Raw genomic sequence first — 25391 nt, 5'->3', positions numbered from 1 at the left:
AGCATCTCTCACTCCGTTTCTCAATAATTGTATCTTTTTACCATAAGTACTCAGGAAAAAATAATACTATTAGAGATCCAAAAATTAAATAAAGGAAGATAAAGATTTTTATAAATAACTCTGTGTTGTCACGTGTCAGATTCAGACTCGAAACTGAAAAAGTTTTTTTTTCTTCTGTTGTTGGGGGATGACTCCAAAACGTTTCACAAATATCCCTTGAGAATCACTAGAGAATATTAGCATATACCAAGAGGCAAGAGTAGTTTCGTAAATGTTTATTGTTGGTGTTATATTATTGCTGCTTACTTACCAAATGAAAACAAAATAATAAGACGGTAATACATTAGAAAATTTGCATGAATACAACCTTCAACACTACTCTACAAAGATTTTCAACTCTATCTAGTCACAGATTCTTCACCTTATTTGAAAGTTGAGGAGCTTGATACAATAAGCGGAGACAAAGACAAAGACAAAAAGCAATATCCACGCGATGTGAACTGCAGCTATAACTGGTAATAAGTCTTATTCGAACCCGGATCCATCTTTGAGCAACTTTTTTAGACCCGTTCTACGAGACCAGTGTTCTGCACTATCGAATCTTGGTCTCCTACTTGAGATGTGATGCTTCCATACAATGTCCAGCTACTGGCGTTGCCTAGTAATTAATATCATCTCCACCATATCACTATTTGCTGCATCCCCCTCCATAAGAAACATAAAACATAAAAGTTAGGTAGCTCTAAAACACTTCTGATCATAACAAAAATTAAGATCTAAACCACACTTGGTGATTACGTAAGTTGGTTCCTAATTTTTTCCAATCTTTGGTATGAGGAACTTGAGAAAAGATTCCAAATAGACTGAGGAAGAAAGACATGCAGATTCAGGAGATTTGATAGTTTGGTGTCAAGGCCACAAAGCATCAAGCTTGTTAACATGTCGTAGTAGTAGAACCAGAAGAACTTGACCACAGTACGGTCGTATCCTATCATTGAGTAAAGGATTATAGTATGTAAACTCTAGTTTGTATGGTGTCATACTACATGATCTAATAACTTTGTCTATATTACCAATTTTCCCAATTAATTATTTCTAACAAAAATATAATGTATAAATATCAATGAATATATTTTGCAAGTTGAAAATAAGGGAGAAATTTTTTTTACCAAAAAGAATAATAAGGGAGAACTACAGTGAATGTTTCGAGTGGGCCTAAAGCAAATGCATTATTGCCTTGCGAAAAAATCATTATCGCCACAGACTAGAAAAAACTCCTATTTTCTTTTTATTCAAAATTAGAACCACAAGATGGCAGTCGTAGACTGATAAGATTGACTTGGAGTCTACTCTTTCAGTGCCACTCATATCTCTTCTTCCAAAGAACCTCTCTAAGCAAGTTGAAGAGCTGTTACATGAAAGGTAAATCATGTTCTTGTATCATTATTTGTCTGTTTAACTTGCTTTGATCTGTCTTTTGGACTCTGTTGTGGTTGAATCTGAATTTAAAAACGAAAATTCGTTAGATTATTACAAATCTTGTTTTACGAATTTAAAGCATTTAATCATCAAATCTTGTTATAAATTGTTTGAATAAAAGTAAGTTAAGTAAAGTTCCTCTGACATGTATCATATTTTATTAGATCAACCAAGGATTATCATAACCGGTTTTAAATCTTACTACAAGTTTGTACATATGTGTTGTGTTGATGGTGGAACAGGAGAATAGTGATGGCTGACGGAGTTGTGTCGTTTGGAGTGGAGAAACTCTGGGATCTCCTGAGTCGAGAATCAGAGAGACTGCAGGGAGTTCATGAGAAAGTTGATGATCTAAAATGTCAGATGAGAATGTTACAGTCGTTGTTGAAAGATGCAGATGCCAGGAAATATGAGAATGAAGCAGTGAGAAACTTCTTGGAAGATGTCAAAGACATTGTATTTGATGCTGAAGATATAATTGAATCCTTTCTTTTGAAAGAACTTAGTGGAAACCAAAAAGGGATCAAGGGGCGTGTGAAAAGACTTTCTTGTTTCTTAGTGGATCGCCGAGGTCTTTCTATGGACATTGAAGGCATAACTAAGAGAATGTCTAAGGTGGTTGCGCAAATGCAGAGCTTTGGTATACAGCATAGCGTTAACAAACCACCGCCTCTACAAAAGAGACAGAGGGAGATCCAACAAACATATCCAAAGAGATCTCAAAAGGATCTTGTGGGGGTGGAACAGAGTGTTAATGAATTGGTTGGTCATTTGGTGGAGAATGATAACATCCAAGTAGTTTCCATATCTGGGATGGGTGGTATTGGGAAAACCACTCTTGCCAGACAAGTTTTTCATCATGACATTGTTCGAAGTCATTTTGATGGATTCGCATGGATCTGCGTTTCGCAAGATTTTAAGCGGAAGGATATTTGGCAAAAGTTATTGCAAGACCTCAGACCACATGATAAGGGCAACAAACATATGAATGAAGAAACACTCCAGGCTGAGCTCTTTCACTTGTTGGAAACATCTAAATATTTAATTGTCATGGATGATGTATGGAAAAAAGAAGACTGGGATGTAATAAAAGACGTTTTCCCCCAAGAAAGAGGTGAGCTCTCTAATTGTACATACATTACTTAAAGTACTCCCCATAGTCACATTTCATAAATGCCTTTGAGTCCCTGAGATGAAAGCAAATACAATTGCAGGTTGGAAGATGATTCTTACTTCACGTGATGAAGGTGTTGGTTTGCATGTAAACCCAAAATCTTTCCTCTTTAAACCAAAAATCCTTACTCCTGAAGAAAGTTGGAAGCTATGTGAGAGCATAGTATTCTCTAGAAGAGAGATAACCGGTACGTTTATATATAAGAATCATATGAATCTCTTACGGCCTCCTATATAAAAAATCATTTTTATTAAATAACATATAAATCTGATATTGATATGTTTGTATTAAAGATATTGTTTTTTATATTAAATTTCTTTTGAGTTATATAAAAGGAATTTTTTTATATTAAATTACATGATATAAAAATGTTATATATTTATTAAAGATATTTCCTTTTTGATAATAAAGTGATTTGAAAACAAATATAAAAATGTTAAATTGAAATATTAATAGTGGTATTTTAACAATAAATTTTATTCATTAAGTTATCACTGTGATTTACCATTCTAAGAATCAACATAAGTGCGACACATAAAAAATTTGACTTATCAAACAATATTATAGAGATAGAGATACTATTATGTTCTACATATTTTTAGATAATTTTTCTTATTTTTTTTTACATTTTTAATGATTTTGACTGATGAGTCAGCAATTTAGATTTATACTATTATATAATATTTTATCTTATTTCGTCATCAATTATTTATTTTATCTTAATTTTAATATATAATAAAATTAATATTTAAAATTAAATAATGTAATCAAATAATAAAATCTAAAACTAATAAAATTTTATTTTAGAATAAAATTTAAATTTTAAAAATTTATTTTTGTACAAGGTGCAGAAAAACACCTATTATAAACTTCATATTGTAAGTGAACGTAAATGTTCAAGACAAAAAAGTGTCAATGATAACGTAAATTATAAATACTAAGGGCATGACAGGTTTTTCCGCTACCATTCGGAAATGCAACTTTTGCGGTTCGTAGGGGTTATTGGTGTTTTGCAACAATCACTCAAACCGATACAAATCTCTTAAATTCAAAAGATGGTTCCACCTAAGCTTCAATTGGTGACTGTGTAAAAAATGAAATGAATGAAAAAAAAGTTGAACAAAATTTCATTTACTGAATTGAATTGAAAAAAAAAAATTGAATAAATAGAAAAAAAAAGAATTGAACAAAAAGTAAACATGAATGGTAAAAAAAAAGAGATGAACATTGTGTTTTCATATTTTAAAGTGGAATATAACTAGTATTAAAATACACGCACAATGAAACCAAGTTTTAAACTTCTAATACAAGTTAACTCCACGTATTGAAAACTGACCTTTGCTCACCATACAGTAAAACACAAACGAATATTTAAACACAATAAAGAATTAACAACTATAGGCGTCGTGTACCACGTCTGTTTGCACGCCATAACTGGTCAGCTATAGAAATTCACTTTTTCTAAAAGAAAATAGAGAGCATAAATCTATTAACTCTGCTTCTGCTTTCGTCAATGAGATTTTCTAAGGAGGAAGGATACTTAAGTATTTATAGAGTTAGTAGAATAATCATAAGATTAAGAAGATAAGTTAAACTTTTTTTTGTTTCCTTCTTTTGGGGTATATGATGCAGTTAATTGATCTTGGATGACGATGAGTTAATACTTTAGTAGTGTCTTGCGCCATTTTTTGAACTATCTACATTTTTTTTTAATTTTTAAAACTTTAGTTATTGTTTTCCATTTGTTCCTCATCAAGATTAGAGGAGAAAATATTTGTTAAAGAATTCCCACGATTATGAGGAAAACAAATGAATATAATGAAACCTATGTATTAACAATTTGACAAAACATTCAACTCAATTGGTAACAATTTGAAGAAATAAAAAATTCATCATTTTTTTTTCTAAAATGGTGTCACCAATTGAAACCCTAGTGTTTGCAGTTGCAGGCGGTTGCAGGAGGCTAGGGTAATTTTTTTTTTTTTAACAATATAAATACAAAAATACAAATAAAAATTTAAATTTAAATTGAAATACTAAAATATATCTATTATATCTAAATTTATATTATGAATTTTTAAAATAAAAATATTTTCAATAATTTTTAAATTTTAAAACTATATATTTCTAATATAATTTTTATATTTATTATAACATTATGATGTTTAATATTTTTATAATTATAGAAAATATAAATATTGTTAATTTATTATTTAACCGTTGTATATTTGGTTGTTAATCTGTCATACGCATCCCGCAAACGAGCCGATTTTTAACCACAGTATCAGTCATACAAATTTCTTAAAACCGCTTAAAATTACAATCAACCGCATCCGCGAAATCTCGCAACCACAACCGCGAATCTCGCAGCCACAACCACTACGGTTACACCAGTCATGTCCTAAGTAAACTATAAAAAGGGCCATCATAAAAACTAACAATTCTCCGGATAGTTATTAAGTTAGACAATATATATAGATTCCTCTTAACTAATAAAATTAATTATTTATTAATAATATCAACGACTTTAACCGATTTTAACATTTAAGGTGAGAGCTAATAAAAAATACTAAATCATTAATAATATAAATTTATTATTTTGAACATTTAAAAGGACTAGACACATATTATTTAGGCTCTAATCTCATAGTACTGTTTTCAGAATTTATTGTTGATGAAGAACTAGAAGCCATGGGAAGGAAAATGGTCAAATATTGTGGAGGACTACCATTAGCTGTTAAAGTGTTGGGAGGTTTGTTAGCTAATAAAATCATGGTTGAAGAGTGGAAAAGAGTAGATGACAATATTAAAACTCAGATAGTTCGCAGAGATGACAAAAATCAAGATTCGGTTTACCGAGTATTGTCTATGAGCTATGAAGATTTGCCAATGCAGTTGAAGAATTGCTTCCTCTACCTAGCTCATTTTCCAGAAGATTACAAGATAGAAGCAGAGCAATTGTATTATTACTGGGAAGCAGAAGGAATAATAACGTCAAGTGTCGATGGAGAAACCACTAGGAAAATTGGAGAAGACTACATAGACGAGCTAGTAAGGAGAAATATGATTATTGGAGTAAAAGAGGATTTGAGTTGCAGATGGGAGTATTGTCAAATGCATGACATGATGAGAGAAGTATGTTTATCTAAAGCCAAAGAAGAGAACTTTCTTCAGTTTATCAAAGTCCCTACTACTTCCACCTCCACCATCAATGCTCATACTCCTACCAGATCTCGCAGACTCGTAGTACACGGTGGTGGTAATGCATTTGATATGCTGGAACGTAAAAACAATCAAAAAGCTAGATCTGTTTTGGGTTTTGGACTCGACAGCAACTTGTGGAAGCAGTCAGGTCAAGGATTCCAAAATTTACTGTTACTTAGGGTCTTAGATTTGAGTTTAGATTATAAAATAGACTCTAAAGGGTGGAGAATACCTTCGAGCATTGGAAAACTCATTCATTTGAGATATTTGAGATTAGAGATGGGTCATGCAACTCATGTACCTTCTTCTTTACGGAATCTAAAGCTTCTAATCTATTTGAGAATTTACTCCTGGAAAAGAGTTCATCTGCCAAGTATCTTTAAAGAGATGGTAGAGTTGAGGTTCCTGATTCTTCCCCGTTCTTTTGACGCTAAAACAAAGTTGGAATTGGGTAATCTAGTGAACCTGGAGTGCTTGACCGGCTTCCGATCAGAATACGGTAGCATCACAGACTTCCTCCGAATGAAAAAGCTCAGGACTCTCGAGATATTTCTCAAAGGCAGGTATACTTCTGAAACTCTAGCGTCATCTCTCTGTGAATTAAGAAACCTGGAGGTGCTTAGGTTGATCGATGAGAACCGATCCGGTGGGGCTTATGATGTGGATTTCGTTTGGAATTTCATTCATCTAAGGTCTTTAAAGCTGGGAATACGTATCAAAAAGCTTCCTGAGCACTCTCGATTTCCTCCCCACCTTGCACATGTATCTCTAAGTGGCTGTAAAATGGAGGAGGATCCACTGCAGATTCTGGAAAAGTTGCTTCATTTAAAGTCAGTTTTATTAGGAATTGATGCTTTCGTGGGGAGGAAGATGGTGTGTTCAAAAGGTGGATTCCCTCAATTATGTAAGCTACTAATATGGTCCCTAGACGACTGGGAAGAGTGGATAGTCGAAGAAGGGTCGATGCCATGTCTTCGTACCTTGTCTATATGGTTATGTGACAAGTTGAAGGAGCTACCGGAAGGGCTCAAGTATATCACTTCTTTAAAGGAACTGGAAATCACACATAAGATCAAGGAGTGGGAGACGAAACTCGTACCAGGTGGGGAAAGTTACCACAAAGTCCAACACATTCCTAGTGTTCAATTACACATTCCAGGTGGCAACGACTCTGATAGCGACGAATAAGGAGAATAAAACTGTCTCAGGTATAATATTCTTTTTGGTATAATGTCAATATTGTTCATTTTGTTTGTTATATATCCTCCTTGAAGTTTAGTGTGAAAGTCTAAACTCTCTGTTATTCGGTTTTCAGGTGAACCTACTCAGGATCAGTACCCACCACTATCGATTGTGTGATATGATAATAAGTCGTTTTTGTTGTATGAAGTTTACATATCTTGTTTGTGATATATTTCGTTTATCTGTTTACATGCTCATTCACTGTAATACTAAGTTTGAAATATATTTTGTATGTTGAACCATATCTTCTTCGATGTCTCCGTTGTGTGTGCTTCGTTGATTTGTTTAGTCCGAACTGGAGATAGAATGGTGCTTTGATAGTGTGATCACTGAACATCATTCTTAACACGATTTTATCATTTGGTTTAACGAAGGTCAAGATATCGAGGGAACCCTGAGTTTTCCAAAAATTTTAACCGGTTAATTCCAATCCAGTTCTGTAATTTGTCTGTCACTACCAAACCGGACCATATTGATGGTTTATAATGAACTCGGTCTGGATTATAATTATCAAAGATCAAACAAAGAGCTTCCTCTTCCGCGGTGATCAATCGCCAAACGTATGCATAACTGGGTTAGAGCTTCCTCATCCGATTTCACCGGAACTCCTCCACAGCCTAGGAGGTAAATTAATTACTTCTTCTCCATTCAATTTCCGATTTTAATTTCAGCTGCTGATTTTTTTAATTCTTAATCAGTGGACATACAGCTGTCAATGTCGGAAAATCCATGGTCGTGGTGTTCGGCGGTCTCGTCGACAAGAAGTTCCTCAACGACATCATTGTCTATGACATTGGTAATAATCATCAATTATATTCAGCCTAGGATTATTGATTCCTTGATCCAAAGAAGATGCTTTTTTTTTTATTAGTTACTACTGTCTTGGCTTGTTCTTCTTGTAATGACTAGTGTTTCTAGTAGAGGATGCTTATATCAAAGATAGTTTCTTTGCAAAAAGTACAGAAAGCTGAAAACTTCACGATTAGATATTCAGTTCGGTGCTGTAGAGGAATCAGATGGATACTCTCTTTTCTTATTTTACTACTTTTGTTTCTGAGCATCTTTTTTTTTTCCCTCTCATTAGCATTGTAAATCATTGTTTTAAGTATCATATATGTGCAGCTTTTTTTATCATGTGATAATCGGTTTGTCTTTGATTTGCTTCTTCTTTAATTCTGTGGACTAGAGAACAAACTCTGGTTTGAGCCAGAATGTACTGGCAGCGTTTCTGAAGGAAAAGTTGGTCCTACACCTCGCGCCTTTCATGTTGCCATCACTATTGATTGTCATATGTTCATCTTTGGTGGACGTTCTGGTGGCAAGAGGTACGCACTACTATTTATTTTCTTGCTACAAGCGTTTTTACATTCTAAAGAGCTCATTTCTATAAATCAATTTCAGGTTGGGTGACTTCTGGGTTCTAGATACTGGTAAGTGTGCAAGTTATAACAATGTCATTGAGACCTGCATAGGGAATTTTTTATACTCTGCTGCTAACATTTTCTGCAGATATATGGCAGTGGTCTGAGCTAACCAGCTTTGGCGACTTACCTACGCCTCGTGATTTTTCTGCTGCCGCTGCTATTGGCAACCAGAAAATCGTGTTGTGAGTATCATAAATTTTAGACGTTCCATCAGGTTGTTGCATGCATTGGCTTAGCCTATGATCATTGGCAGGTGTGGCGGCTGGGATGGTAAAAAATGGCTGTCAGATGTGTATGTTATGGACACAAGTAAAACTTTATCTCTCTCCTCTACTTCAGTTTTGTACTAGACTGATTTTAGTATCTGATAATGTCAGCTTTCTTGGTATCTGTTAGTGTCCCTTGAATGGATGGAGCTGTCGGTTTCGGGGTCGTTGCCACCTCCTAGATGTGGTCATACAGCCACCATGGTTGAGAAACGTTTACTTGTTTTTGGTGGCCGAGGTATAACACCTTGAACCTAAACTTTGTAGCTTCTTGCTCTTGACTTATCACCATTCTCTTAAAAAAGTTAAGGTGTTTGCATATTAAACCAACTTGGCGGACTCATATTATAGATAAAAGTAAAAGACCGAAAATTTATTTACTGTTCCACCTTTTCATTCATCAAACATGTTAAGGATGCTGATGTGTTTGGTTCCACGAATTACACATTCAAATTCAATATAAGTCCATAAAATGCAAATAAAGAAAACAAAAAAATTAGAGGGGAGGGGGGGTCGAACTTCTGTAACTTGAGTGAAATATGAATCAAATATTAATAAATAGCAATTTACACATCGTTGTAAGTTAATAACTTCCAGTCATTAATGAATTGTCCTGAACGGGATAGTATATGTAATGTAGAAACCCTCTTCCAATCTTAAGGATTCATACTTTTAAACAAATCCACTAGTTTGATAGTTCTTTGGTTCTGACATCTGAGGTATAGGTCATGATCACAATTATTTTTTGCTTGATCTGATAACAACTAAGCTAAAACTATGGTGTGTGATATGTTTATCTTTGACAGGAGGCGGTGGCCCTATCATGGGTGATCTGTGGGCTTTGAAGGGTTTAATAGATGAAGGTACATCCTTAATTAAATTACTTCAAAATTGCATTATATGTAATGTTCTGGTTGCTGATCTTATTGTGGTTAACCTTTGTTGTGGAAGAAAGAACGTGAAACACCTGGATGGACGCAACTAAAGCTTCCTGGCCAAGCACCATCAGCTCGATGTGGTCACACTGTCACATCCGGAGGACATTATGTATGTCTTTTTCAGCTTCTGTTTGTTCTTTTGTGTAAGGATAGCTTCGCATGACATACATCACTACTTTCATGTATGAAGCTTCTGTTATTTGGGGGACATGGAACGGGTGGATGGCTGAGTCGTTATGATGTATATTACAATGACACTATAATTTTGGATAGAGGTAGGTTCTTGCTCACTCATCTCATCCAAAATCCACCTAAGTAGTTTATCGAAGTATAATCTAGTGTGATAAAACTGTGATGTAATTCATAACTTTTATTGCTGTGCATTGTCTTCTACGCGCTGTTGCTAAATTTCTATTTTCACATACTAGTAACTGCGCAGTGGAAGCGCTTACCGATAAGCAATGATGAGCCTCCTCCTCCTCGAGCTTACCATACAATGACTAGTATTGGAGCTCGTCATCTTTTAATTGGTGGGTTTGATGGAAAGTCAACCTTCGGTGATCTTTGGTGGCTGGTTCCTGAAGGTATTAAACTCTTATTTGTACTGATGTTTTACTCCAACTTAGCTATCATTCTGTGTACACGCATCATTAGTTACTTATAGTTGGAAAGTCTTAGACGAACTAATCTTGGTAGTTGGTCACAGATTGTAGGCAATTAGAGACACTAAATTTCTAGCATACTCTTTTTTTTCTTCTTTATCAAGTTTGTATTGAAAGTTTTGAAGTTTTACTGAACTGTTTAGCCTTCTGAAAATGTTGTTATTCGTTTTCTTTCTTTTTTTCTTTTCTCAGGTGATCCCATAGCCAAGAGGTCTTCTGTACCTCAACTTAGAAATCCTCCTGAGACTAAAGAGTCAGAGAGAGAACTGGATATGGTAACTGGAGTTCCTGCTAATAATCTTCTGTGTTTCTCGCCAACGCAGTTAACTTAGCTTTTCAACTTGTTTTAACATTGGTCATAGCAGGAAAGGGGACAAGAGGGATCCACCATCGTTGACTTGCAAAAGAAAATGGGAATCTCTGTTTCATCAGGACCACGCCTTCAAATCCCTGAGGAGTCAGAAGATCAAGAGTTCGTTGAGTTAGGAAGCAGATTGATTGAGGGAGATGCAGTTGATAATGGAGCCTCCATGATTCAGGTGAGTTTTTCCTCTTGTCTATTTTAGAATGTGTGATTGTGTTATTCTTGTACTGAAAATGCTTCTCAATGAAAAGATGGCAGCTGAAGCACTTCGTCAACATTGGAAAGAGTCCACTCCAGAGACTTTGCAATTAAAGGAGCTTGGTTCCTTGCTTCGAGATTATCAGCGACTGGTTACCCGAAAATACACGTGAGTTCTTATCCATGCCAACTATTTCAGACTCAGTTCTTGTTTATGTAGATTATCTTTTGTTTCACTAAAAATGGTTGTTCTTTGATTGCGCTTGGAATCACCACATGGCATTAGAATAACTTAGATAAATCTCCTGAGAGTTTAGGAGTCATATAGAGTTAATATGAATATATCATTTTTGTGTCTTGAATAGCCCTCGAGACTTTTTAATCCGAGCATATTGTCAAAACTGATAATGTGTGAATGCATTGTTTTGTGCCCCTACTATTACATGTTATGAAATCTCACATCTGCTTCTTCCTTTCCTTCACACATGTTTGTTTTCATTTGTTGTGGCGGGTTTCTATCAGAGCACAGAGCAGCTTAACATCTGCTGATTTTGGAAAGAAGACCTTTACGTTTTATCATATCAAAACTTCTTCCGAGGTATTGCTGCTCTCTCCTGAATATTTGACACCAATCAATCAAAACATCAGGCTTTCCTCTCTGACATGTCAAGTTTACATTTTGCTATTCTCAGTTGCGGATGGAAGACATTCCGGAGTTGCTGGAAGAATACAAAACCCTTCTAATCTGATTGAGGAGCTCTACCATAAAACTCACAAGGAGAATACAAAAACCCTTTTAAAGTCATCAAGTAGCTGCCAAGAAGATCACCAAGATTGCCATCAGCATTACCATTGCAAACAACAAAGCTAAAAAAAGTCTCGAAGAGAATCATATCTCTGATAGACAACAAGATATGTACAACTTCTTTTTAGCAAGAATAAAAAGATAATAACGTATATGTAAGACTTCCATTATCTCAACTTAATCCATATCTCAGCGTCTGCTCTCTTCTTCTTTTTCTTGTTTAGGCTCTTACCTTTTGCTTTGAAAATAGTTTTGATAACGTACTTAGAAATGGATTACAACAAGAACGTTACTATTGATAACTTAAACCACAGAGTTTCTTTCTGCTTAGCCTCGTATTGTCTTTTCTCTATCCCCTAAAACAACTCGAACTCAAGATGATCTCCCATGGCTTTACATTCAAGATATCCATTACCATTTCCTTTAGGAGAAGTTGCTTCCGTTGCACCATTCTCATATACATCAGGCAGCTCAGGCGGAATGGCGCAGCGGATGAGAGCCCAGTTCAATCCTTCAAAGAATGGATGCCTCTTGATCTCTGCAGCTCCTTTCACTGACCCGAGACGGCTCTCTGGATCCTTCATCACCAACCTTCTGATCAAATCCTTTGCCTGGAAGCTCACAAGCGGGCTATCAGGAAACTTAAGGTTCTGAAACACAACGTTGGACAATGTCTCCTCATTGTCATAACCTTTAAACGGTGTCTTCCCGTATAAAAGCTCATAGAGAAGGACCCCAAAAGTCCACCAGTCTACCGCAGCACCATGCCCTTCTCCTTTTATAATCTCCGGCGCCAAGTACTCGTGCGTTCCTACAAAAGAGTTTGATCTTGCTTCGGTTGGTTCAGCCACAAGCTGAGGCAATGATCTGAACTGTTGGGTCAAAGGATCAGGCCTTCTCTGTTTTCTTGGTTTTGATGAGAGCCTAGGGCTGAAACATGGGACGCGGCACGATGGTTCGATACATAGAGGTTGTATGCAGTTGGATGTGTTGTAATGACCAGACACCCTTGCAGGATCTTTCCCGGCAAGAGAAGTTGTTTTGAGAAGAGTTGGGTTCACCTCACATCTGAGTGAGAGGTCAAAATCTGTAAGCATGATGTGACCATCTTCTCGGACTAGAATGTTCTCTGGTTTCAAATCACGGTATATAACTCCCAGCATGTGTAAGTACTCAAGCGCAAGGAGGACTTCTGCTACATAGAACCTGCGAACAAAATAATCATCATTGTTACACATTATCACTAGGCATGCGGTTATTACTTGAACCGAACCTGCCGAGCTGAACTGAACCAAAAAGTTTGGTTTTCGGTTAGAAGGTTCGGTTCAGTTCGGCAACTAAAAACAATTAGGTTTTTCAGTTCGATTTTCTAAAAAAAAGTTACCAAACAGTATCCCAATATTAACTAAAATTCCGAACTGAACAAACTAAAATCCGACTCAAAATAACTGAATTAACCGACTTTTTTTTTTTAATTTTACTGAATTTAAACCGAAAATTTAACCAAACTAACCGTAAAACCAAAAACTTTGATAAAACCTTATAAAGCCATACTAACCGAAAACCGAACCCAACCAAATTTCTTTTCGATTCACTTTGGTGAAATTTCGGCCGCCCGAACTAATCAAATTCCGAGCTAACCAACCCGAACTAACCAAAGAAACCAAATAAGCAGGCTTAATTATCACCATCAACTTTGCCTATCAGAGATCCTAACAATGTGAAAAGTAATCTTACCTAGCTGCAGGTTCGGAGAAGCACCTACTAAGTTGCTTTTGCCTCAAGACATGAAGATCACCACCGGGACAATACTCCATCACCAGACATGACAAATTATCTGAAATGAACTGCGCATACAAGGTAGGCAGAAAAGGATGGTCCAACATTTTCAAGATCGCACGTTCCGCTTGTGCCCTCGGCGTCTTCTTCCTCCGGGCCAAGAACTCGTTGTCCATGACCTTTATAGCAAACAAGCAACTCGTACCGACCAGCTCAGCGAGATAAACCGTTCCTATATCTCCACAGCCAAGCTTCTTCAAAAGGTTGAAATGTCTGAGTCCCAAAGAGCCACCACACTGCAACTTGACGTGCTTGATCGCTTCCCATCTCACGTCCATAGACATGTGAGGTTTGTTGCCGCAGCTGAACCTGCTCAGGTTGCTCTCCTCGCTCATGCTTGTGCTGCTGCTGTAGTTTCCTATGCTGCTGTTCTTTGAGCTCAGAGAGAATATAATCTTTTCGCTGGAAGTTGGATTCTCTCTTTGTTGTTTATTTTGAATGACAATGTCAGCTTCTATGCTATCAATAACCTCACAAGAATTGGAGGATTCTTTGCTGGTCTCTTTATTAGACTTCACAATGGGAGTGAGATGCGAGCTTGCAACTGATTCTTGATTTGCTTCAACACTGACGTTTTTTGAGATGCTGGTTAAGGAACAGTGGCATTTCTGGCACAGAGTTTGGCTTGCACTAGGCTCTAAGGAAGTATCATCATTCTCAACCGTTTTTGTAGCAGAAGAAGCTACAGCGACTCTCAACTTCTTCTTAACCAAAATCTTCCTCTTTGGTCGTGGTTTGGGACGTGGGATGTTTCTTTTTACCTTGTTTACTAGTTTGATGTTCTCTGCTCCTGAACTAGGTACGTTATCTAGCTCTGAGTGCATAGCTTTAGGCTCACTTTTCACTCTAGCTGATGAGAGGATGCTCTTGTCTAGCTCCTCTTCAGCATCAACTTTGCTGCCAGAACATGAAGGCAGAGAGGTAACATGTTTGTCTATTTCCACTAAACCATCTTCAATGACCATGTGAGGAGGAGGGGATGTGGCGTACTCATCTATCTCTATCTCAAAATCTCCACTACCAAAACTGAGAGAAGATCCAGAGTTGTTGGATTTATACAGCAACACAGTCTCTCCCATTGATCCAGACAAGAACTTAGAAGGCTTTCTCTCAAGGACATCAGGCACACTCTGGGAAGAGCTGGGTATGTCGTCTAAAGGAGTCAAAGATACTTCAACCAACCTCTTACCCTTGTCCACAGGAAGCCCAGACCTTCCCACAGACTCATTCAAAACTTGTCTGTAAAGACTCTTTATCCTGTCTGCTTCAGAAACCCTCGGAGACGCAGCTGCAGACTTTGACAACCGTTTCTGAGCAGCCATCTCTGAGGCCTTTGATATGCAAAGATCTCTCAGGGCCTGCTTTAACGAAACTGAATCAGAAGGACCAACTCTTGGTGATCTTGGGGTTCCTCCCATGGGAAATGGCTTTTTCATAGCGCTTTTCTTGGAAGGGCTTGTGCTCCTGCTCGTTCCAGCGCTTGCGCTAGTCTCAAGATGATGGAAAGAGGAAGAGCCTATGACTCTTCCGGGTGATGGTTTTATGGATATAGACTGGAAAAGCTGATCAATGTCATACTCCATAGAACCTACAGGACGCTCCATATCTTTGCTTGATCCCAATGCTGGCTTATTACAGTATCTGCTAGAATGTTTGGTTAGCCTCACCACGTCCTTCTCCTCAACAATTTCACAAGCACCAACAAACGATCCCATTAGCAATGAGTTACTGTATCAGCACAGCTTCTCATGCTGTTATGAGTCCCAGAGTTGGTCAGACACCAAAACAAGTACTGAGGAAACCAAACCAGTGCTATAGAGAGATCATGTAAGAACTTTGTTCTGAAAGGGTGTGAGAGACTCAGCTTCCTTGATTCATATTGCAACATCCTGTAATAATACAACCATTTGAATCAAACAAGAAGTAACTAGGAGAATATTCTTTTAGATGAAATCAAACAACAATATTCCAGACAAAGAGCAATGTTAAAAAGGAATATGTAACAGAAGAATGCAATGATCAAAGTAAGGAGCTTGAGAAGTAAAGGGGAATGAACAGGTAAAGTAAGTCATCATCATAGTTAATAGACTCAAATAATGAACCCTACAGAAGTAAAGGTAGCTACTTTAACCCACACTTTAATAAACAGAAAGAAGACATTTTTATTTATGGAGATGGAGATGGACCAATCAATTACAAAATCAAGAAACAAACAAACAGAGAGATGAAGAATCAAGAAAACTAAATAAAATAATATTAAACCAAATCTAGCAGTTTCAATCCCAGATCTCATGAAGCTAGAACAGAGTGGTAATAACCGTTACTGAAGTGAAGATTCAACTTCAAACATAACATGGCAAGAGACTTAAAGTGATTCACGTGAAAACCAAACTGTATAACAACAAATGAAAAAGCTCAAAGCTCACACACTATACATTGCACAAGCTCAAGTAAAGGATCTAAGAGAAGAAAGGCTTACCCAAGAAGAACATTAGGAGGCAGGATAGGTTCCAGAGACTCATGGAGACTGCCCCTCAAAAGAACCCTAGTGGCTTGAGCTTGAAGAGATTCCACAAAGAGTGTAAAAATGTAGTTTATTTGTTTTGGTGTTTAGCGTTCAGTGAAGAAAATGTTTGTTTGTGTGACTGATGATAAATTAAAGTTGAGAGGCGTAATGTGGGTCCCCAAAGCATATGTGTTTGCGGGTCTCATGTTACTATGCTGAAAATCACGTTTCTTGTTTTATTTTTTTCTTACTTGTCTTTATTTGCATTTCACATCAAAACTCTCTTTTCCATAATTATTTTTCGCATTTTTGTTTTGTTTTTTGCCGACCAAATTACCTAAAAGGAAGTTACATTTTCCCTATTTTACGTGATTTTTTAAAAAACCATCCACAAGGTTTCTTACAAAAAAAATGCCACATGGATAAACTATAGAAAAAACATGTTTCTTAAGAGCATTTTATAAGATATTATTTTACAATTAACTCTTTTTAATCTAAAACAGAAATTGCTATTTGAATTTATGCTTAAGATAAGAAATATAATTTATTTATTTCAGTTTAATTATATTTAAGATTATCTATTGGTTTTCGTGACAAAAAAAAAGATTATCTATCGGTTTTAGTAATTAAGCCAAGTGGTTACTAAGAACATGTAAATCCATAAACCAATAATAAACCTAAGTAGCAAAAGCTACAACTTCCAATCCTAAAGATGGATTAAACGACCAAACCGATGATTAACACTATTGAGTTGTTGTTATGTTATGTATTTGGCTAGGGCTCTTTTACATCCCGTCCACATTGTGTCTGATCCACACTTGGGAACTCTTTGAATTTCTTTCTTGTATCTATCTCTCCATATTCCATACACAACATCATCAACAGTACATCTATACGCGCCACACGTTAGATTTTTGTTTTATAAATGCCAAAAATCTATCAATTATTGGGGAACAAAACTGTCAGAAATTAGACGAGTGCCTGATATGTGCCTTCTTGATTTGATGTGTGTTTGTTGTTTTTATCTTTGTAATCTTTGTGGTGAGCCTAACTATACGAAGCTTTGCATTCCTTTTTGTGAAGAATCGATTCCGGTTTACAGAAAGACTGTGGTCTGAGTTGAGGCCCATCGGGAGAAAGATTAGCTTATTATAACAGTAAAGCCCAAAGCTAGTCAATGCCAAAGAGTAAAGACAAGGGAACAGAAGTTTCTTAACTTCAACTCATCTTCTTCTTGGAACTTTCTTTGATCAGTCTATACTGTGCAAGTCTGTCTGTAAAGAAGTTTCTCTATACTCTTTTATTGGTTTCATAGTATGTTCATATTCTCCCCCTTAGTCAAATACCACACATCACTTTATTGCCTTAGTATAAGAACTAAATGATCCATTACTAGCAACACACAGGGTCACTGATTAACACGAAACCAGTCACATCTTAAAGCCACAACCCTTTTCAAAAGATGGCTTGAACACAACACAATCATTACTAGCAAGAACCAAGAAACATCTAATTAACAATCATACGGCTCAAGATATGTTGTTTTAAAGGTTTTAAAACCAGCCACAACCCTTTTAAGATATGTTGTTTTAAGGTTTTGTAACGTTTTTAAACAACAAAATAAAAAAGGTCTCGAAGCCTCTCTCATTAACCTCAAAATATTACACAGTTTCCTGGAACTCTTTTATGTCTACAAAAATCCATAAATAATGTAATAACTATAATAATTCTATAAAAGACGTATTGATCTTTTATTTCTCAAATATATATTGTGACACAAGGAGTGTGTGTTCTTGGCTCTTAACTATACAAAAAAAAGTGAGGGAGGAGGATCAGAGAGAGTCTTGGTTGAAGAGGTTATACCCTGATATGAGGGAACTGCAAGCAAAGGCAAGGAAGGCCAAGAATGACATAGCAATAGAGGCACTCGCCATCTCGGTGAAATCATCTTTCCCCCAGTTAGAAACCCAATCATCAACACGAGTGACTGCAGCTGTTGATGCTGATATAAGCATATACGCAAGTACCTGAATAGCCAAACACACAAAAATAAAAAACAACCATTCTCCTTCAGAAAGCAAACCTTTTCTTGTTCATAAGTATACGTGAATAGCAATATGAATTTGAACTACATAGGAGACAGGGTAACAACACTAGCTGAAACTAAGTTAGTGATGACTCGCCTGATCTAAGATGAACTCAAAGAGAGGTCGAAGGTGGTTGTTGATAAAGTGCTTCTCTCTGACAAGATGGTATGCCAAGTCACATGCTTGAAAAGCAGAATATACAAAAGCCACCACGTTCACAGACAGACAAAACCTGTCACAACCAAGTTTGGTAATAATCAAAATCAAATGACATCAATAAGACTCATCTTGAACCAATTCAAGAACACGAGAGCATACCTGTACTCCTTGTAACGATCAAAAGAATCGCCACTCCACCCTTTAGTCTTATCAGCAGCCATAACCGAGAACGAGATCAAAGCCAACACGACCTCACTTAGCCTAAACCCTAAAGCTGAATACTTTACAACCTCTTCCCTCTTCGACCTCTTCAGAATCGCCAACACAGCTCCAGATCGCTGCCCACCACCGCCGTTTCTTCTCCCGGAGCCGACGCGAGCACTCTTCCTCGTCGTCGCCACAGGAGGAGGAACGAACTCTTTCACTGAAGGGTTGTGAACGACCACGATCGGAGACGGAGTTTGATGAGCCAGAGAAGCGAAAGGTTCTTCCTTTACCGGAGTTTTGCTTCTCCTGCTGCTACGTCTCTCTTCTTCATCTGATTCGCTGAGAGCATGTGGAGGCGAAGGAGAGGAAGAAGAGTAGTGAGTTGTGGAGTTATCGAAAGCCACTATGGCCATTGAAGTATCTGCCGGAGGTGGAGATTTCACCGTTGAGATGGAAGACGGTGACATCGACGGCGGAGATCTCATCGGAGAGACGAGTTTGAGGATGAGGAAGTGATGATGATGATCAAACAGGCAACGCAATCGAATTTAGGGGAAAAAAGGGTGAAAAGAAACAAAAGTGAAGAAGCCAGCAAAGAATCAAAGTATCGAACAAAAGAAAGCAGAAGAAGACTTTTTGAAGTCTCTTGTCTTTTTTAGTTTACTGTCCTTGGTTATGTTTTTTTCTTATTTAATAACCCGCACCAATACTTTTGGTCTTTTGTGTTCTGACCCCTATAGTTTCGATTTTGTAATTATGCCCCTTTTGGTTTGGTTCCTCTAGCTAATAAATGGATGCTGAGAATCCAACGTTAAAATGCGTCTCAAACTACAATGCGTTTCAGATTACAAAAACATGGAACAAACAACAGGAGGAAAATTATGAAGACCAAGAGGATCTACATAAGCGAGCAACCGCAAAAAAAAAGAGATTCACGACCTCTTCTTTTCAAGTTTGACGTGTTTGTTATACTTGCATGGTTTTATAAATACTGTGAAGAGAATGTGGGAGTTTCTACTAGGAGTGAAACAAGTCTGTTTTTTAATATATGTGATCAATGAATTTTGCAGAATGCTAGATTTCTTGATAAAACTACAAATTCCCCAATGAAAGTAAGGAGTCACATGAGTGTACAACAACTTAAAAATATGTTTTGGGCCTTTTGGCACACCTTCTTCTATTGGTTGTGTGGCTTGTGCCAAGAAATAAGAAGAGAAAGATATTACACAACCACAAGTTGATTATAGGCATGCAATGAAGCCTACTCCTTGAAGCTCAATATCTGTCTGCTCTCACTATTTGTCTTGAATCACTAAAGGGCACATTCATCCATTTCAGTCAGTAGGCTAATGAAACATCATTTGCGTACTATATGGAATGAGAAGACATTATGGTCAAATACTAGATATAGAGGAGCCGGAAGATAGAGAAATGCTTACAAGACATGAAACTTATCCACCTCATTGTTTTCACAAGTTAAATTTTCATATGCAAGTCTTTTTTTTTTGACAACTATGCAAGTCTTTCAAAACTGACTTCTCTACATTTTTCTTTAAAATCATAATACAAATCTACAATGAATTAAACTTTGGATGTGACTTTTACTTCCTCTACAATTTCACTTTTTTCAACAAAACTGATGGAAAAAGATTTCCATTCATTATACAGAAGAAAAATAATAGTAAAACATACTTATAAGAAAATATTTCGCTACTAGAAAGGAAAAATAATAATGGAAGAAAATTTTTCTTTTAGTATTTCATATATCATTCAATTATTTTTGATTTTTTTTTTTAATTTTATATATTCTCCACATGACAATCATTTGAAGCTAAATTTTGTATGTTTTTTCAAATTGTACAAAGGTTGAACTACAAATATTTTTTTTTCTCAATACAAAATTGTATCTCTATAATTTTATTTGACAAGTCACATTTCTATGTATCACGTTTACATTAACTCTCATGATAGTATATTACATTTACACCCTTAATAAGTGGAGTTATTAAGCAACATACCAACAGAAGAATATAGAGAATATAATACACTTAATCTTCAACATCATTTTAACAGTAACAATACTTACAAAGAGTACAGAGTTGCACAACTCATGTTTAAGCTCAAATATCTCATATGAACTTTCCAATGCTAGAAGGTATTCTCCCTCCTCTATGGCAGTTTATACCATGTAACTGTAAACTCAGATCTAAGACCCTATGTAATTGTAAATTTTGGAATCCTTGAGCTGACTTCTTCCACAAGTTGATGTCGAGTCCAAAACTCAAAACATGTATAGCTTTTTGTCAACTTATATAGTGGACATTGGCATACAAAAATATTCAAATTGATAAAAGTACAATTTATATAGAATAACTCAAGTAACCATGAAGCATCAGATCATTCAATCCATTAATCAACATATGTAAAAATCCATAATTCATATATTGACATTTTGTGCTCGGTTCAAGATTTCTGCTTTGTTATTCTCATCATCCGGTAACCACAGGATGATCCACAAGAAAGGTGGCAAGATTTGAACCTATGGTCGCCCCTCCCAAACGCTTGAATACTAATTTTCAGTTCACTTCATTCTCATCATCACCCACAACACACTACTATTTTGGATGATGTAAAACAAGTACTTAAAAACAAAATCATGCGAACTCACTGTCTTTGTAGCTATAAAGACTATAGGCCTGTTCTTTTTGGAGACACCGCGGCCGCGTCAGGTTTCAAAAATATAGAGCAAATAACTATCATCGTTGTCCTGGGTTTTGTAAAAACAACCGCATCCTCCATTTTTTCCAGTCGATGTGTCAACTTCAACCCAGCAAATACGACGCTCGAAATTTCAGCAGCAGCGGCGATTTCGTTTTCATGTCTCCAATTGTCTGTTGCAGCTGTTTTTAATCAGAACATCAAAGAATTTCCTCCTGCCTTACCTTTATTTTATGCGGCTGCCGCTAGTCGTGGTGTTTATAAAACGAACAGGCTTTATATGAACCCTCTTGGAAGCTACAAGTGTTCATTGGGTAATACACACAATCTTAGGCTAAAATAGTGTACCTCTATGGTTTTATATACTAGAAAACACTAGACTCAGATCATGAACCTCAAAGACCTAGCTCCATTTTTGATTAATGGATTAATCTCAGGCCATAAACATCTTGTCCAAACTCCATTTTGTATAAATTTGATAACCAAACTCTTTTTGATCTTATTATACACAACATTTGGACCTTATGTCATTGACTTTAATGTCCTACCAAAAGCTAACCCGTCCAATGGTGATGAAACTATCTTTTCCTTTTCTTTTATAATTTGACAACCAAACCGTCTTTCTGCTGTATAAAATTCCCAAACAAAAATAAAAATAAAAAAAAACCGAGAGACACAACTTTTTTATCTTTTTTTCCCCGAAAAGAAAATTTTATTTTTCCACAAGCAAAAAGCCACACAATTATAAAAACATAAATTCTTTCGGAAGAAAAGGAAAATAATTGAAAGGTGAATATTGTAACAACCATCTCAACCTCTAATCACGTAACACGTGTTGTCCGTATATATTTTTAATACAGTGAACGGCTGAGATACAATGTCGGAGATTGTCTCGGTAAAACGCGGGAGAGAGAAGAAAGTCAACGGCTCAGATCATATCTTCTGGAGCTTCGCGGCAATGACCAAAGGATTAGCCTTAGCGATCTCTTCGCGTCCCGCCGATTTGAAATCGAACGTGCATCCGTGAACCTCCGGATACCTGTGGGTCCCACAGAAAGTCGTCCCGCACCGGCACATGAATCCGGTCAACCCGACCCGTTTCCTGCACACGGTGCACCGGTTAGGCCGTTGCGGTGGCTGCTTCTGCTCCGTCGACGTCTGAATCAGCGGGATTTGTTTCTCCGCCGTTGATGAAGAAGATGAGATGGATTCGATCTCCAAAGACGACGGAGGAGATGCGGCGGAGAGAGAGGATTCGACGGTTGATTTGGTGGAGGCTTGTTGTTGTTGTTGGTTGAGGCAGAGATCGCCGTAGCAATTGGAGCAGAGGTTCATGGTGGCTGAGCTGCCGGAGAAACCGCAGTTGTTAACGCAGAGACGGTGGCCTTCCGGCGTTTGACATCTATGTTCTTCCGCCATTGATTATAATAATAAGCTTTGGACAGAACAGATCAAGTTTGGTCGAAAATCTGAGGAAAAAAAACAGACAATCAACGATGTTATTAATTAGTTATGTAATAACGGGTCACCGAGTTATGCAAGAATGTTTTTTTCCTGCGTTTTTTTTTTCTCGGCAACCATTATAAAAAGAAGAATGGAGAGAGAAGTTAGTTAGTTTGTTAACCTGTTTTTGGAGAAGAAGAAGGATGATGATGATGATGATGATGATTCACTGGTTCTTTTCTATAAAGGGTGAAACGCGCAGAGAGAAAGAGAATGATTTATAGATCAATACTTTACTATAGAGTATAGAGAGAAAACAACGGCGAAATGACGAAGATGATGCACACAAATTAATAGTTCTATGATGTATAGTACTGTAGCATTTTAAAATGTTTATTACTCCACATTTTGTTTAGTGGTAACAATATATATATTTATCTAAACCGTGTTGGTATATTTTCTTTCGATTGGGTCAATTAAAAAGTAATTTTGACAATTGCAGAGTTCTAAGATTTGTAAGAGATCGGATGACTGGTGGGAAGATTTCAATCATATACTTTTTTTTGTTAATTGTAAACATTATTATGAAAAATTAATCAAGAAATGAAAATGAAGTGATATCCAGACAAATATGAATGTGTGTAAACTATTTTTATATTATGAAATGTGTATGGATGATGATCACAGAAGTGAAAATACAGGTTGGAAGAGGAGCCAAATTGGCTTTCTACCTCTCCGTCCACTAGCTCACACTTGTCTCTATCTTATCCCCCTCTCTCTTTCTCTCCTTTTTCCTCACACTTTATATTATATTCAGATATACACATACCCTCCAACGGGGACGTCTCCATATGGGTACAAACAATAAATTTTCCGAAAACTGTAGTATGATATTTATTTTTGTTTATTTTCAATTCATGGAGTTATTATTATAACAGTGATAGCAACTTGCATTTTATCCAAATCTTTGTCATCGTGACTAGAATCTTTATCACTAGCTCAATCATCATTTTTAATAAACTTAATTCTTCATGTGTATTTTTCCTCCAACATTGTTAGACAACAACATAATATATGCTGCTACAAGCCTACAAGAATCTCTAGCATAATTGTTGTTGGTGAATGATTTTTGGTTTGCGTCCATGGGTTCCTTTTTTAAATCAATGGACGCATCATGGTTAGTATCACCTAAGACATTGGTATGGTGCATAATGAGAATCAGAGAACCTTACGATGCCCAAGTCCAAGTCAAAATGGATCCTGACTCCTAAGCGTCTCTTAGAAAAGGTTATTGAATGATTTACTCTGTTGGAATACTTACATTTAAAAAGCTTCGGATGATATATCTTGTCTTCTCCTTTTTTTTGTATTCATGTTGAACGGATGAGCATGCATATTTACTAAAAGTGCACACACATGTCTCATTTGAAAACCGAGATCAGATCATTATAGAAAAAAAACATGTAAAGGTGAATTACATTTTCCTGACAAGCCTTCCGTCTCTTACAAAGCAATGCTATTTTGACAGCTGAGTAGGCGAGTTCGTGTGGAACTCAGGTTCAGAGAAGAATGTTTGATTAAATGAAAATTTCCGGTTCAACGCATCAAATGATCGGAACGTTGTTTATATGTACATATATGATGATAAAATGGGTAAAATAATAATAGAGATAGTGGAGAAGGTTGGTTGGGCTAAACAATAGGCATACAACCCCATTTTCGGCCGCCAAGATTCTCTCGTCTATCCCATCCCATGTTGGCATGTTCCCACTTTACTTTCAAACTAGGTGATAACCCGCGCCTTGCGCGGGGTGAATTGACTCGGTGATTTAATGTTTGACATCCAAAATAAAGTCTGTATTTGCAATATATGATTGATAAAGTAACACCGGAAGAAAGTTTCAAGAACGGTAAAAACATATTTAAACAATAAAATAAGTCTTTTATAACTTAAAAGCTCATTTATTATTAAGATGCATAATTAAAGAATTTATCATAATAGTTCTTAAGTAAGATATTGAAAGCCAAAACAAAAATATAAATGTGAATAGAATACTAATAAAACGAAAAAATCTCCAGTGTGGAGCTGCGCACCTTAGCGAGCTTGGTCATGTCTCGGTTCTAAGATACAGAGTGTACTCTGCTTCAAAGTGTTCTCGTCGAGATGAATAGTCATGTCTCTCTTCTAAAAGAAAAGAGTGGGTTATATAGTTCATACAATATATACACGTTCAAGAACCATTATGCAGTGTGGATGAAAAATGCTTAGCGAGCTCGGTGATGTATCATTTCTAAGATTCAGAGTGTTCTCTTCTTGAAAGTGTTCATGCTGAGTTCTTCGCCGATATGAATGTTTATATCTCCCGTATAAGAGAAAAGTTAATTACGTCTTCATCTTCTCGATTCTGTGTTTCTAACTTACATGTGTTACTATCTAGTGCTTCGTGATATGCACTGACAGAGCACACCCGTATTTGTTCTGGAAAGTCTTCATGATGAGAAATAATCTTTACGATGGTACGGTGATGTCGTAGCTTAAGCTTTACGTGATAACTCATTCCACGAGTGGTTTTTTTAATTTTCTAGATCAATGAAACGTTTCCAAAAATTCTGTAATAGCAAAACTAATTAAGGCAACTAATTTGTGAGAGTCTCTGTACAATGGACACGTGTCAT

At 36.5% G+C, this 25391-nt stretch overlaps 5 protein-coding genes across 6 annotated transcripts; 2 read left to right on the top strand and 3 right to left on the bottom strand.

Annotated features, from left to right (window-relative positions):
• The first annotated feature begins 1260 nt into the window (after positions 1-1260).
• LOC106453457 (probable disease resistance RPP8-like protein 2) lies at positions 1261-7341 on the top strand. Its single transcript, XM_048780581.1, has 5 exons — positions 1261-1422; positions 1722-2593; positions 2694-2840; positions 5316-7065; positions 7173-7341. The coding sequence occupies exons 2-4, from the start codon at positions 1732-1734 to the stop codon at positions 7043-7045; spliced, it is 2739 nt and encodes a 912-aa protein (XP_048636538.1). The 5' UTR covers positions 1261-1422; positions 1722-1731; the 3' UTR covers positions 7046-7065; positions 7173-7341.
• A 251-nt stretch (positions 7342-7592) lies between these two features.
• On the top strand, positions 7593-11962 carry LOC106451119 (protein GLUTELIN PRECURSOR ACCUMULATION 3). 2 transcript variants are annotated; one of them, XM_013892985.3, is made up of 16 exons: positions 7593-7723; positions 7798-7895; positions 8286-8424; positions 8501-8529; positions 8609-8705; positions 8777-8832; positions 8920-9027; positions 9596-9652; positions 9745-9836; positions 9918-10002; positions 10156-10311; positions 10582-10664; positions 10755-10928; positions 11005-11120; positions 11474-11549; positions 11644-11962. In XM_013892985.3, the coding sequence occupies exons 1-16, from the start codon at positions 7662-7664 to the stop codon at positions 11698-11700; spliced, it is 1485 nt and encodes a 494-aa protein (XP_013748439.1). In that variant the 5' UTR covers positions 7593-7661; the 3' UTR covers positions 11701-11962. The 2 variants fall into 2 exon arrangements, with proteins under 2 accessions (XP_013748439.1, XP_013748438.1); XM_013892984.3 differs by having other exon boundaries at positions 10752-10928.
• Positions 11963-12027: 65 nt separating this feature from the next.
• Positions 12028-16240, bottom strand: LOC106451118 (serine/threonine-protein kinase KIPK2-like). The gene is made up of 3 exons (XM_013892982.3): positions 16075-16240; positions 13494-15484; positions 12028-12962 (listed from the first exon to the last, which is right to left on the bottom strand). Exons 2-3 carry the CDS (start codon positions 15308-15310, stop codon positions 12113-12115), a joined length of 2667 nt encoding a protein of 888 aa, XP_013748436.1. The 5' UTR covers positions 15311-15484; positions 16075-16240; the 3' UTR covers positions 12028-12112.
• A 1482-nt stretch (positions 16241-17722) lies between these two features.
• On the bottom strand, positions 17723-19310 carry LOC106451120 (CASP-like protein 4A3). Its single transcript, XM_013892986.3, has 3 exons — positions 18507-19310; positions 18285-18420; positions 17723-18128 (listed from the first exon to the last, which is right to left on the bottom strand). The coding sequence occupies exons 1-3, from the start codon at positions 19037-19039 to the stop codon at positions 17934-17936; spliced, it is 864 nt and encodes a 287-aa protein (XP_013748440.1). The 5' UTR covers positions 19040-19310; the 3' UTR covers positions 17723-17933.
• A 2529-nt stretch (positions 19311-21839) lies between these two features.
• Positions 21840-23371, bottom strand: LOC106451124 (zinc finger A20 and AN1 domain-containing stress-associated protein 4-like). Its single transcript, XM_013892991.3, has 2 exons — positions 22897-23371; positions 21840-22741 (listed from the first exon to the last, which is right to left on the bottom strand). The coding sequence occupies exon 2, from the start codon at positions 22689-22691 to the stop codon at positions 22206-22208; it is 486 nt and encodes a 161-aa protein (XP_013748445.1). The 5' UTR covers positions 22692-22741; positions 22897-23371; the 3' UTR covers positions 21840-22205.
• Positions 23372-25391: the final 2020 nt, after the last annotated feature.

Source organism: Brassica napus, chromosome A5 (genome assembly GCF_020379485.1).
Source record: "Brassica napus cultivar Da-Ae chromosome A5, Da-Ae, whole genome shotgun sequence".
Lineage (NCBI taxonomy): Eukaryota > Viridiplantae > Streptophyta > Magnoliopsida > Brassicales > Brassicaceae > Brassica > Brassica napus.
Note: the sequence above shows the minus strand (reverse complement) of the source record. Positions and strands in the feature narration are given on the sequence as shown.